This window comes from Pseudochaenichthys georgianus, chromosome 17 (genome assembly GCF_902827115.2).
Source record: "Pseudochaenichthys georgianus chromosome 17, fPseGeo1.2, whole genome shotgun sequence".
Taxonomy (NCBI): Eukaryota; Metazoa; Chordata; class Actinopteri; order Perciformes; family Channichthyidae; genus Pseudochaenichthys; species Pseudochaenichthys georgianus.
Genome location: NC_047519.1, coordinates 26,780,566 through 26,795,519, shown reverse-complemented (window position 1 = coordinate 26,795,519; position 14,954 = coordinate 26,780,566). Strand labels below are relative to the sequence as shown.

The following is a 14,954-nucleotide window of genomic DNA, read 5'->3' as shown; positions in this document are numbered from 1 at the left end:
TAGATGCAGTGTTACTGCTGGCGATTAAGGCTGGTTTTTTTAACCATTTTCTGATGTCCATGATCATTGACTGGTGCTGCGTAAGCACCTTGCAGATGAGATGACGAACGCGCAGCGGCACAGGTCACGCGCACCTGACATAATAACGTTACTTACCGTTTAAATTGACCAAATAAATGCAGCAGACAATGTTATTTAACCACAATTACAATTTATTTCAACTATATTCTTCTTATTATTATTATTCCTCTTATTATATGTAATATTTTTCACTTAACATTTTTCACTTTATTATTATTTATTTTTTTCACTTTTCATTTTTCAAATGAGGGTGCATAACGACTCAACTGAGGGTGCAATGCACCCTTATGCACCCCCGTAGAACCGGGCCTGGCCCAGCGTCAACTGGGAAAATGGGATCCGCCCAGGTTAAACTGTGTTACGACTTCTGTGGCTGTCTACCAGCGATCAAGTTTAATATGAAAGACACACACATATACATCCCTTATAAAAACGGCATTCTGCAGTGCATGTAGTTTGAATAGAGGATTCCTAATATTGTTTGCCGAGACCAACATTAATGACCCATCAGCATTTTAAAGTCTAATATCCCTGCATGCAGCAATGACATTTCTGCTGCTATCTTTGCAAAACGAGTTAACACAGTCACATGTTATCTGGATGAGTGCTGCAGAATGCCGTTACACCTCACACATATCAAAATATTATCTTGTATCCCAAGCTTATCAACAAGCTAATGTTGCAGCTGAAATGTTCTCCACGTCACAAAGCCATCTTCACATCATGATGTGATACCAGTTTTCAAGCACAGTAAATTCTCTTCCCAGAGTATATGATGGGACCAATGTGATGATGTACATGGTTTTAATAATACTAAATTAAATGGTAGTGGTACTCATCTGAGTAACTCACTCACTAATAATGAAATACTATATGACAGTAAAACAATAATTGTTTAAAAGGGGAGTGATTTGTAAAATATCCATAAAGAAAAAGTAAAACTGTTTACAGTTGTTTCATTTGGGTGTTGAGAGATGTATCCATAGATCTCTTCATTTTGCTCTCAAAGTGCACCAGATTGATGCTTTTAACTTCAATATTTAAAAAAATATCTTCCCGGGGGAGTATGCCCCCGGACCGCCCTAGAGGAGGTGAGGACCCCCTAGAGGTGTTAGGTCCACTCCCCACTTATAAAAATAGCACTTTACCACTGCACCCTCTCTAATCTCAGATGCACCCTCCGTCATTTTGTTCTGGAACCGGGCGCGCGCTGGGCGAATCACAGTTTACCTGAGAGGATGACAATTTAACACAGTTGAAAACTATAGGTTACTTACGTAACCCCAAATCTCAGAGTAACATGAAGTGAGATGTCTCACTATGGGATGCGCCTCATCGCGGAGCAAACAGAAGCATCAATCTCATTACGCCAATCCTGATTGGCTGGTGATCTTGACGTCAACGTCAGGGGAAATCACCCCCTATAAGTAGCCTGCGCCACGACGCATGCGTCATTCAAAATAAGCACCTCTTCTCGCTTCACCATAGCAAGGAGGGCCGTCTGGTGAGACATCTCACTTCATGTTACTCTGAAACTGGGGTTACGTAAGTAACCTATAGTTCTCATTCATAACACTCTGTTCGATGTCTCACTATGGGATATTGTAGCTCCCGTATTGCCAGACGAGCTTATCTCGAAGATCACGATCAACCAGAATTTAACAGGTGGAGTCCCGACTCAACAAGGTGCCCAGCACTGCTCGGGCCACGCTTGGAGCGGAGACGTCTAGCCTGTAAAAGCGGACAAAAGTGAGCGGCGAGGACCAGCTTGCCGCTGCACAGATGTCTTGGATGGAAACACCCTTGAACAAAGCCCAGGATGTAGCCAGGCCCCGACTCGAGTGAGCCCCCAGACCCGAAGGTGCTTGCAGATTCTGACTCGTATAGGCCAAAGCAATCGCCTCCACGATCCAGTGGGATAGTCGTTGCTTAGTAACAGGCTTACCCTTGTGAGGTTTAGCCCAGGACACGAAGAGTTGGTCATTAAGACGAAGCTCTTTTGATCTGTCCATATATGTGTGTAATGCCCGGACTGGACACAACAGATCCTGCTGCTGCTCCCCGGAGGAAACCAGCTGCGGAGGAAATGCCTCAATGTCAATTGGGGTACACGAACCAACCACCTTTGGTGTAAAGGCAGGGTTGGATTTCAACAACACTCTCGTTTGCCCTGGGGCGAACTGAGTGCATGAGGGATGTACAGACAGTGCATGGATATCACTGACCCGCTTGGCGGATGCCAGGGCCAGTAACAGCACTGTCTTGAGTGACAGATGTTTCATGTCAGCTCCTTCCAGGGGTTCAAATGGGGTCATTTTGAGCCCATTTAAAACCACTGCCAGGTCCCATAAGGGCACCAGCAACCTGGAGACAGGGAGGAGCATGCGAGTTCCCTTCATAAAACGGCAAACCAAAGGATGTTGGCTAGCCGTCTTACCCTCAAAGCCCACATGGCATGCAGCAATAGCAGCCAGGTACACCTTGATCGTGGAGAAAGCTCTGTGTTTTTCGATCAAGTCCTGTAGAAATGATAAAATCACCCGGAAAGGACATTGAAAAGAGATGTGTCCTTCTTGAAGGCACCACTCCTCAAACACCCTCCACTTACAGTCGTAAAGAGACCTGGTGGAGGAAGCTCTCGCACTCTGAATAGTGTTTATCACCTTCTGAGGGAGTCCCACTGTATTCAGATTGTACCACTCACGGGTCAGGCCCATAGTGCCCCGTGCTCTGGGCGTGGGTAAAGGATCTCCCCCCCCGCCTGAGACAATCTGTCCCTGCGTGGTGGGGGCTGCCATGACTGCCCGCACAACAGCTGATATATCCCCGCCAGCCCGTATATTGCGGGCTAGGGTGGAAACATCAGAGTAAGTGTGTGGCGTTGCTCCTTCACTCTGGCCAGAGTTAGGGGGAACAGAGCCAGGGGTGGGAACGTGTACAGAGGACCCGGAGGTCAATCGTGTACGAGTGCGTCCCCGCCTAACAGTGCGTTTAAATCGTGCATTAAAGAGAACAGCTGTCATTGAGCATTTTCTCCTCTTGCGAACAGACTTAACGCGGCTCCGCCGTAACGCACCCACAGCGGACTCCCGATCCTTGGATGAGGAGTCCAGTCTGCATAGAGTGGTGCACCTCTTGACAGTAATTCTGTCCCTAGGTGCATAACACCCGGTACTCGTGTCGTTCTCAGAGAGAGGAGACGTCTGCCGCTCCAAGGGATCAGTTTGTGTGCCAGTGTGTGTGACTGGAGACAACGCAACCTCCCCTGGCGGTTCATACACGATATCGTGTTGTCTGTCCTCACGAGGACATGGTGTCCTCTGAGAGAAGGCAGGAAGCGTTTTTGGGTGGGGAACACCGCTAAAAGCTCTGGGTAGTTTACGTGTGCCCGCTGGAAGTCTCTGCTCTAGGGACCTCTCACCGGGCAACCTTCGTAAATCCCCTATCAGCCCGTCTGACCTGCGTCCGTGGTGACCACCTTCCGTGAAAGGACGGCACCCGTAGGCGCGTCCCGCACTAGAAAAGTCGGGTGTAGTGCCACTACGCATTACATAATAACCAAAACTCTCCGTACGCCGTGGCGTTCGGGGTTTAGTTTTATTATGAGGCCCATGTTGAGTGGGTGCTTTACGAGGACATTTTCCTCCGTAATCTGACTCCGCTCGGTGGGCATTATAGATAAAACCCTTCTTTCTAGGAGAGAGAGAACCTCTCTCTCCAGAATATGGGTTGACTCTCTCTGGGTTTGTGAAAACAGATAAATTATAACTGTTTTGAGAAGCCCAGGCAGATGTCGTGAGTATCTCCTGCTGTATGCTCCTTAGAGCCAGCTGGGATGTCACGCTTACGGCTCCGGCCGGCACTGCGCATGCGCGTGACGGAGGTGCCTTTACAGCTCCAGCCGGCACTGCGCATGTGTGTGCCGGTGGTGCCCTCACGGCTCCAGTCGGCACTGCGCCTGTGCGTGCCGGTGGTGCCCTTTAAGCCCCAGCCGGCACTGCGCATGCGTGTGGCGGTGGCTTCACGGACCCGTCGATAATCCGTCTTTTGAGAGGTGCCGTAGCTGCTCTCAAAAGGGGAAGAATTGGCGGGCTGTCCATTACAGCTCTAGCCGGCACTGCGCATGCACGTGACGGTAGTGCCCTTAAAGCCCCAACCGGCACTGCACATGCGTGTGGCGGTGGTGCCTTCACAGACCCGTTTATTATCCGCCTTTTGAGAGAGGCCGTAGCTGCTCTCAGAAGGGGATTTATAGTTAACGGACTGTTTATTGTCTTTCTTTTCATTTTTTTGAGCTGCGCCCTTGGCCGAAGCCTGGATGCGTCAGCGGAAAATGGTTTATTCAGACAAGAAAGATGACATGTGTTTTATGCGGACTTGAGGATGACGTTGAGGCATCTCTCGAGGCGGCGGGGACACATTTAGAGCCGGGGAAAGAACTTCCAGCTCTGTCACGGAGGGGAGAAGGAGGGGCTGTCAGGCCGCTCGCTTCTTGTTCCTCGACTGCTGGCCGAAATTCTGGGTTGGCTGCGCCTGGGCTGCAGCCGGAACCGGAGATTTTCTAGGCCAACTCGCCCTCATCTCCTGCCTGGGCTGGGGACTCGGGGCGGGCTGCGACCTCTGCTGTCCTGGTACTTTGAACCTAGCAGAGTTCGGTGCAGCTTGGGCGAAGGGCCGCTGTTGCGAAGGGCCGCTGTTGCGAAGGCAGCGGCTGGACCCTTCGAGGGAGACAGAGGTGGAGGGCCTCGTCTTCCTTCTTTTTCGACCCGCACTTCCTCTGCATGGAAGAGAGAGCGGAGCCGAAAATCCCCTCGGGAACGATGGGCATGTCAAGCACATCTTCCTTTTCCCGGTCTGGGAGGTTGGTGAGGTTGAGCCATCTAGCTCTTTCCTGCACCACCATGATCCCCATTACCTTGCCCGTGGCCTGGACGGCGCAGCGTTGGACACGGAGACAAATGTCTGTGACCGCGGCTATCTCGTCCAGAGTGGCCGGTCCAGGATTGCTCGACATATCCTCACAGAGCTCCGCTTGGTACGCGGTTAGCATCGAGGAAACGTTCAGAGCCCTGGCGGACAATGCTGCGGCTCTGTAGGCCCGTTCAGTCATGGTGGACTGGAATCGGTCCGTTTTTGCTGGCAGCGTGGGGTTCCTGCTTGGTGGCTGGCCCATCCTCGGTAGGAGGTGGGCTGCTACCAGCGGTTCCATAGGTGGTATGTGGAGCAGGCCGAGCCTCTCCATACCGTCACAGTCAAGGGAGTAGGCACCCTGGATTGGGGCCTTGTTGCTAAAGGGCCGGTCTCTCCACGAGACCGACACCTCATCCAACATCTCCGGGAAGACCGGAAGGAGTTGCCTCTTTGTCCTCGTTGTTTGGGAAAAAAGTTTCCCCTCGTAACGGGACCTGGAGGTCTCCTTGGCCATTTCGGGCCACGGGATGTCTAGCCTGGACGCGGTGCGCTGACACACGGCCTGCAGGTCCATGCTTAGACAGGGCGAAGCTGGTGTGCTATCGCCCGGGAGAGCAGCCATCGCTCCCGGCTTTGCAGCCTGAGCCGATGACATGAAGATGTCATCTTCCTGCTCATCCGAGTCAGACAGGAGGAACTCAGAGGTATCCTCTTCGTCCTCCATGTAGTCTAACTCTAGGACATCTTCCGCGGGTGAAACCATGGTGAGGTCCAGCCGGGAGCCCCAGCTTGGTATAGCGTGGGGCCCCGTTCCCGCGTCTCTTGCCGCCACCGGATCTCGGCCTGATATGGTGCGGGATTCCGGTTCTGCGGGTGCCGCTGTCGATGAGCCCCAGACCGCAGTGAGGGGCTCCATCTCTGCGGCGGACGCCCCCGTGTCTTGATTGCCGGTCGGAAGATCAGTGGACATGAGGGTGTCCCGTCCCGACAGGCTAGCTTGTTGTGCTAACCTTCGGTGGAGGCTCTTCATAGTGAAGCGGGCACAATGTCCGCACGAGCCGGGGTTGTCAATGGCCTCCTGGGCGTGTTCCAGCCCGAGGCAGGACGAACAGATCTGGTGTGAGTCTGTGCCTGACACTTTCAACCCGCAACCGCAGCGCCGAGCCTCCGAATTCCTGACTCCTCTGGTGTGAGGGGGAAGGTGGGTCTTTTTTCTCAAAGGATATTACCTGGTGTGGTAATATCCCTGTAATCCTTTTCTCCTCCGTGGAAGAGAGAAGAAAAAAGCGTCCTCGCTACCGTGGTGTCGGCAGTGAGGGGAAAAAAACACAAGCTAGCAACGGGTGTGTTGCTAACTTGAAGTCAAAACCTTACCTTAACTCCAGAGGAAGAACGGCGAGATTGACTATAATACTAACTGGTGTGTTAGTACCATACTCTTCTGCGAGGCAGAATAGGGTAGCCGGCTAACGCCCGTCGACCGAAAATTAGCTTTGGTTCAGTCTGTGGACTGTTAAGCTAGCCCGGCTACTATTAGAGATGTGCTCTGAAGCGAGAAGAGGTGTTTGAATGACGCATGCGTCGTGGTGCAGGCTACTTAAAGGGGGTGATTTCCCCTGACGTTGACGTCAAGATCACCAGCCAATCAGGATTGGCGTAATGAGATTGATGCTTCTGTTTGCTCCGCGATGAGGCGCATCCCATAGTGAGACATCGAACGGAGTGTTATGAATGAGAACTTCTCCACGCTGCTTTCAAACTCTGAGTAAACAACGTAAGCTTCACTGGGAGGCTGTCTGAAGGTCTACACATGTCTCAGATGGACTTGGTATCACATTAGGAACGATATTCAGTGATAAGTCGGACAACAATAGCTGGTTTTAAGGATTTATTCGAGCGGATCACAGTTTAACACAGCTGAAGACTTCTCCACGCTGCTTTCAAACTGTGAGTAAACAACGTGTGCTTCACTTGGAGGCTGTCTGATGGTGTACACAGTTCTCAGATGGACTTGGTATCACATTAAGAACGATATTCAGTAATAAGTCTGGCAACAATAGCTGGTTTAAATGATTTATTGGAGCTCGCAATGTTTTGAACAGACATCCCCAGTCAACTCGTTTTTCTTTTTGTAGTCCTCGCTGTTCGCGTCCGGATATCGCCATTGTACCCACAACCTCACACACTGGTACTGAATGTGCATCAAAGTGTTCCTATCCAGCCAAATATACCAAAAGATTTATGTAAACGACAGAAGAAGCGATCGAAATGTGTATTTCAGTCGAAGGCCACGTCTCTACATCTGTCAACCAGTTGATCGGGGAACCAGTTAATCCGGAACATGGGCTGTCAGCAGAGGGATACTGTTACGGTACGTCCACACAGCAGCTTTTCAAAAATCTTGAAAATCTTGGAGCTGGGCGTGTCTGACAGTTTGCGGATTTTTTGCGAGCAATGCGACCAACAACCAATCACATGAATCTCCCGCCCCCCACATACAAAGCAAAAAACCCCGGGGATTTTATGCGAGCAATATATTCTTTCACACACAGTGACGACACGAGCTACCCACAATGCAATGTGCGCCATATATATATATATATATAAATACGCCATTTTCCTGGAGGTGCTAATATCCTGGAGGTGCTAATGTAAACAGCTAGCTAAAGTAGCCAGGCAGAGCGCACTAGGTTTTTTTTCTGAATTAACGACCGAAGAAATCGATGCATGTCTTCGGATTACATCTCTGGACTGGAGGGGTGTGCTCTAGGTCGTTACCAGCGTAAACTAGAGCTGTGTGGGTTGTCGGATTGCCCTTACAAGACTGCCTGCAGATGTATGGAATAACGACCCTCGAAAGTGGCCTTCGTCGATTTTGGCTGCATCTACGTCTATCTTCTGGAAACACCAGGTGAATACCCCACTTGTCACAATAATATTATCATGCCATTGCATTTATGTGGTATTTTAGAGTTGACTAGATATTGATTAAGGCAGTAGACTATGATATTCTGCTTGCACCTCGCGTGAAATGGTGGATACCGGAAGTACGGTGTCGCACTCGGCCCAATACCCGTATGTGTGTGTGAAAGAATATATATATAAACTCCCCAAACAGGCGAAAACCTACCAGTTTCACCCACTGTCTCTTCCACCTCCCTCCATGCCTGGTTCCTCCGATTTTTATCCCGTTAATAGTTCTGATCGTAAAGAACCGGGTGATTTGCTATCGTAATTTTTCGTTTGGAATATGAGGAAATGAACTGCGGTCTGGTTCTCCCTGCTTACACGCGGTTTGATTGGCTAGCGCTTCTACTGTCAGATTTGCATAAACGTGTTTGATTGGCTGACGCTTCCAGCTCAGCTTCAAAAGTTGAACATTGCTCAACTTTTGAATCCTGGAAATCTTCGCTTCGCTCCCCCACAATGCAGTTCGGCGAAAAGCGAGGCAAAGTGACGTCATCCCCATTCAAAGTCAATGGGCAGAGAAGCGTTGGAAGCGGTGGAAGATTCGTCTAAAGCTGCTGTGTGGACGTACCGTTACGCCTAAGCTAGGTAACGGCGTTAGTAACGCTAGGCCCTCTATCTAGCTATCTATCTGTCTATTTATCTATCGATCAATCTATCTTTCTTGTATTCTAATCTTTTTCTTACCTTGATCTTGGTGTCTGCGTTTCAAAGCCATCTCCACCAACCTTTTACCTCGAGAGCAATGAGCCATTCTTAAAAGATAAGTTAAAACAACCACTGCAACAATATTTGCTTTACATTTTATACAAAATACTGTGTGTGTCACTGTCAAATGCTTTGATGACAGAAGGCATAACACCGTAACTCCAGCGCATAACTCAATTTGAGCGTTCTGGAGTGCAGCGAAACAAAGACAAAGAACCGTAACTGATATTACGGGATTCTGCCTTGGCTTCTCTAGGATTTTTGGAAGTTACGGCAAAGAGCACACACTGTTTTCTCCCAAAAAACAACAAAATTGACTCAAGATATTTGTCCACATGATAAAGCAGTTATTTAATGTTCCAAAAATGACAATAACTCATTTTCGACCAAAATCGAAGTTAAGGTATTTTGCCTTTGTAGGGCAGTACTGTAGCGTCCTTTAAAAAAAATCGACATAGTGTTTACTGACTGCATCTGAGAGCTACATATTGAAAGTTAACTTAAAGGGGGATATTAGCTAATTGTTCAAATGTGAGTATCATACTTTCATCTAAGGTTAGGTTAGTTTATTCCAACAATATATTATATGTTCAGAGTTGTTGATTTCTCTTCCCGATGTTTATTCAATTTGTTCTGGTTCTTGATAATTTAAAATGTTCTGAACATGATGAAAATATTAGTCACAGTTACAGGGGCTTGGTTAGCTCAAGGCTTAATATTTGAGGGCATTGCCCTCTTTACAACTGCAATGGAGCAGTCACAGAGAGGAGATGCACTTCACGCTGCCTTTCAGTATGCGAACAAGCTTGTGTAACTGATTGGAGCACTTTAGTCCTTGATGGTTGTTGTGGGCCACACACATTTTATTGTCCATCCTGAATATAGTCCAGGATGTCACACAAGAAATGAATGAAACTGTTTCAGCTTTGTTGTGTTTGAGACTTCGTTCCCGATTCTGTCCTTGAAAATACAAACACTTAAAGGGGACCTATCATGCAAAATGCACTTGTGTACGTCTTTTATACATGAATATGTGTCCCCGGTGTGGGAACTCACCAAGTGTCCGAAAACACAACCTTCTCTCTTTTCCTCCATACCCAAATCTCTAAAAACGGGGCTGCAACAGAGCTGATACAGATTTGAATTTTTCTGACTTCAGAAAAGGGGTGCTCCGCCTATAAGGGCAACTCTCCACCTATCAGGGGAATGAGAGGTTGGGCCACGGCTGGCCATTGCCGCTCGAAACCGCTGGAGATGCTGTAGTACATATGCCAGGCCTGTAAGTGGCGCTGTAGTCTGCCACAAAAGCAGCGAAGAAGACTTCCTGCGCATGGTTGCCATGGTTGCCCTTCTGTTTATTCTCCGCTGTAGCTCTTTTTCTCCCTCCCCGAGGCAAGCGTTTGCTCCTGCTGCTGTAATTCAATGCAATCCCTCCCTTGCTGTAATTCTCTCCGGTAGTCCACCAGCAGATGACAAACATCCACCTCTCCGCCTCTTCCAAGGGACGAGGGGACCGTGCGGCAGAGTTTCAGTTAGATTTTTTTCCGCCGGTCAACATGTCCGTTAAAGTTTAAATCTTACAAAATTAGAAAAGTGCCGGTCAAAGGTCTTCTTTGTTATTTATTGAGCTTTAAAACAAATGAATAACGACTCTATATAATCATATAAGAATAAAACACGGAGGACGGAGCCTCTCTTTTCCTCCCCCTCTTCTGAGAACCCAGCAGCTGATCAGAGCACGCTCCCCTCTCCTACAGGGGGGCGTGGTCAGCTGCAGCTCATTTGCATTAAAGCTACGTTACAGAATCAGCCCCTGCAAAAATAGGGCTGGAAAAAAACAAATAGAGCGAAATGAGGCATGGCTAAAATGCATGATCTGTTTGGTATTTTGAAAAACATACTTCACAGACATTTTATATAGGTATGGCCCTACAATATATTTGTCAAATATAGCATGATAGGTCCACTTTAAGCTTCATAGAAAAACTGAATCAAGGAAGTCAAGTGTGAGTGGTGGTGCTCGCAAAACAAAGGGAAAAAAACATAGCACTCAATCTTCAGGAGGAAAGCTTCCACCAAGGTTACGGCCTTATGAGCCTCCTCAGTGAAATTGTAATGATCTTCAGAAAGTGCATTAAAAGTAATTGCACCACAGCATGGTGGACCTGAATTGGCCCCTATGGTTTCATGGGCAGCATCCTTGCCATTTGTGATTTTTGAAACAACTGTATAGATGGTCCTTGAAATTGCTTCTTGCACTTATTCTCCTCCCCCACAGGAAGTGATTCATCAATGGTGAGGTTGGGGACTGGAGAATATAATCCATCCATCCATCTTCTCCCGCTTATCTGTGGTCGGGTCGCGGGGGTAGCAGTTCCAGCAGAGAGCCCCAAACTTTCTTTTCCCTGGCCACATCAACCAGCTCTGACTGGGGGATCCCAAGGCGCTGCCAGGCCAGCGAAGAGATATAATCCCTCCACCTGGTCCTAGGTCTACCCCTTGGTCTCTTCCCAGCTGGACGTGCCTGGAACACCTCCCTAAGGAGGCGCCCAGGTGGCATCCTAACTAGGTGCCCTCAACTGGCTCCTTTCGACGCGAAGTAGGAGCGGTTCAACTCCGAGTCCCTCCCGGATGACTGAACTTCTCACCTTATCCCTAAGGGAGACGCCAGCCACCCTGTGGAGAAAACCCATCTCGGCCGCTTGTATCCGAATATAATATAATATTTCTCCTAAATGTCTAATCTACTCAGACATCATTACTGTCAAGTTGTGATGAAATTAGTACCTCTGTAAATATACAGTGGTGGGAGACCACAGTAAGACTTTACAATTCATGCAATAAAATCTTTGTTTTGCTGCCTCACATTTTCAAAGGGTATTTTTCGAGGGTTGAAGTTATTCAGATAAGGTTTGCTAAACAAAGTGCCTATAATTAAGAATTATGTATAGAAGTCCTTTTGTGCTCGGGAAAACATAATATCTTCATTCTCAAATAGAAGGGTCCAATAAACTGAATTAACCAACATCACAAAAAGTGAGTGCAGCTCCTGAGTCAGTCATCAAAGAAAGGCTAATGTGCAATGGAGGGGATTAACATTTTGTTTTGTTGCACAGATAAATCAACAATCAGCCACTTAGGGATGTGATGGTAAATGCTGTGTCATTGTGTTGGAAGAAATAGAATCTTCTTTCAAAACTTACCGTAATGTGGACAACATACTTTTACGAAGCACACGATGCTGAGCAGGGTCAGAGTGGTCAGACTGCAGATGCCAAACAACATGCCACAAAAAGCGTATATGTAGCACACTGTTTTCCCATACAGCCACCTACATAGGAGGTTATGGGATAAAGAGAAATAGAACAAAGCAAAGACAGAGAGGAAAGATCAATGCGGGAGAGGGTGAGAGGGGTAAAAGAAGAATAGCATGAGCATGACTCTATATCTGTAACCTCACAGGCAATCATACCCCAACCAACCATATAGTTAAATGAACCATGAAATATGAAAGAGAGTATGATTTAAAAGCTATACCTACACAATATTTATAATATGGTTTACATCAATGTATCTCGTTTTCTGGTAGTTTTCATGCCTGTTAATGCTACAGTATGTGCCATATGTAATACCTGTGGTAGAAGCTTGAAGTTATGGCCATGGGGTAGAGGGACAGAGTCAGGCCCAAGTCGCTGATGGCGAGGTTGATGATGAAATACTCGGCTGGTTTCAGAAGGTGTTTTTTCTTGAAGGAGACGTACAGCAGTGTGCTGTTGCCAAACAGTGATAATACTCCTGGAAAACAGACCGAATGATTTCAGAGCAAATTGTGTGCCACAGGAATGTAATTAATTATGGCGTACAGTTTTCATGTATTTATTATTTTGTTAGACTAATGAACAAATAGACTCACACGTTTTAAACCTGGATTGGCTGCTCAAAATGGCAGTATTTGTGTTAAAGAAAATCATGATTAAAAACTGTCAAATCCATTGATACTTTAAATAATCATATAAATACATAAATATACATTTTTAATACTAGGGTGGGTATCAATAAATAATTCTCTGGGGAAATAATCCATTAAATGTGTCTTTCACAGGCACTCATTGCACGTCCTTGAAGTCTTTCTCACGCTGTTATAGCTTGACAGCAGTGTGTACTCACAAGCCATATATGTTGTTGTTTATGTTCATATACAAATAGATATAGCTATGAGAAAGTTCCCTAGGAGGTGGCTTAAAAGAATAGGGTGTCAGTGTTGCCATTTTAGCAACATCCACCTTGGTTTTTCTGTTGGATACATTTAAAAAATCTAACTAATGCTCTACTTTTGCTGGCTTTTTAAACATGTTACTTATCCCAAGTGATAACCAGCATTGCTTAGTGTGAACCAAGTATTACAATTGCAGATGATTCTTTAATTCATGTAGTAAAAGGCAAAGCATAACACAGAGACAGCCTCAGAAGTTGTATGGCTTTGATCATGACGCAGACACATGACACAAAGAGAACTACAGCAGAAGCAAAACACACCTACAGTATATGTTCATAAAACTCCATTAAGCTGAACATTAATTCAAAAACGTATTACATTAAAAACATGTTTTGGTTACCTTCTAATAGTGCATCACTGCTATCTTCAAATGTAAGGTTTATCCAGTAATACTACCGAATGGCAGGTTGTTGTTTTTCAGAATACATTGCCCAGATATACAGAGCCGGCCCTAGACAATTTGGTGCCCTAGACTTTGGTGCTTTAAACATGCTGCAACACTACAGGCTCTGTATATTGATGTGTGTTTACAGTAGGATTTAGACATCAATAGAGTAAATATTGATAGAAGTGATGCATATACAGTACTTATACATATACATACAACTCTGGCAAGATACAACAATTAACATGCCTTCCAAGGCAGAGCCGGCCCGACCCATTAAGCGACATAAGCGGCCGCTTAGGTCTCCGCAGCCACTAAGGGCCCCCTAGCATAAAGAAATAAAAAAATGAAAATAAAAATGAAAACAAATAATAATCTCAGTCACCGTTGCCGTGATAAGTATGTTTAATTAATTTTGTTAATATGCCTAGATTGCCTACTCTCAAAGTCATGTATTATATTATTGAGTCAAAAATATAATACATTAACCGTGCTTAACCTGAACCTCATCATGACACTAGAGAGGATGGCAGGATTGTAATTTCCCGTGTTCAGTGAATGCAACAGAGAGAAGACACCAGACCAACCAGAGAGTTGAATGGAAATAAACATCTGTCTTATTTGATGACAGGTACCTATCCTGTGAGCTGTGACAATGTTTAAAATAAACTGTCAGTCGGACTCAGAGTTTTTGAAGATGGACATAAGAACTTTTGAAGCGAGCAACGCGAGAAAAGCAAAGCAACGCTCCCACAATGCAGTTCGGCGAAGTGTGACGTCACCCCATTCAAAGTGAATGGGCAGAAGCGTTGAAGCTTCAACGCACGCCGCCGTGTGGACGGGCCGTTAGCTTAGCTAAGCATCAACCTAGCACTGAAATATATGGATGTTATGTGACAGTATTTCTGAGAAAAAGTCAGCTGAAATGGTGGCATAGTTGGCACTGCTTTATGTGTCGACAGCATGTTTGAACGTATTTGCAGCAGTAAATGTGGCTGTTTGGCCACTGACGTTGCCATAACAACACCTGAATTTAAATGTGCAACCTCTTTTTGTGACAGAGTTTTGCATGAAATTATAATTCTTCTGAATGATATTCCTATTGACAGCTAGTTTCTATGTGAACATTATGAGATGGATAGCCAGAGAGAATAAATGAAAAACAGTTATGAAATACTATATGACAAAATAAGAATACAGTTCTGTGGGGAGTGATTTGTAAAATATCCATAAAGAAAAATCTGTTTACAGTTCTGTTTCAAATAGGTGTTGATCTCTTAATTTTGCTCTCAAAGTGCACCAGATTGATGCTTTTAACCCCCAAGCCAAAGCTTGCTTAGGGCCCCCAAAAGTCTAGGGCCGGCCCTGCTCCAAGGCTTCACCGTGTGCTGGCTTGCTCCGTGCTGTTTCCCGTTTCAGCCTCAGCAGAACGAGTAAAAAACGTATTGACAGCAATATTGGTGTTATTAACTCTTTACTGTCTGTTAAGAGATTAAATAAGACCAACATGGTTTTGAATTACTGCAGAGTTTACTCACCAAAAACAGAGTAGACCACAGCCACGGTTATATCCAGTGGCACAGGTATGTTGGATTGGAAGGCAATGTCTTCATCTAACAGGCCCAT

At 46.3% G+C, this 14,954-nt stretch overlaps 1 protein-coding gene across 1 annotated transcript in view; it reads right to left on the bottom strand.

Moving 5' to 3' along the window:
* Window positions 1-14,954, bottom strand: part of opn7a (opsin 7, group member a) — a 34,884-nt gene extending 19,930 nt beyond the window's left edge. The window contains exons 1-3 of the mRNA XM_034105408.1: window positions 14,867-14,954; window positions 12,300-12,462; window positions 11,871-11,998 (exon numbers count right to left, since the gene is read on the bottom strand). Of these exons, the coding sequence (XP_033961299.1) occupies window positions 11,871-11,998; window positions 12,300-12,462; window positions 14,867-14,954 (379 nt within the window). The remainder of the gene's footprint in view (window positions 1-11,870; window positions 11,999-12,299; window positions 12,463-14,866) is intronic.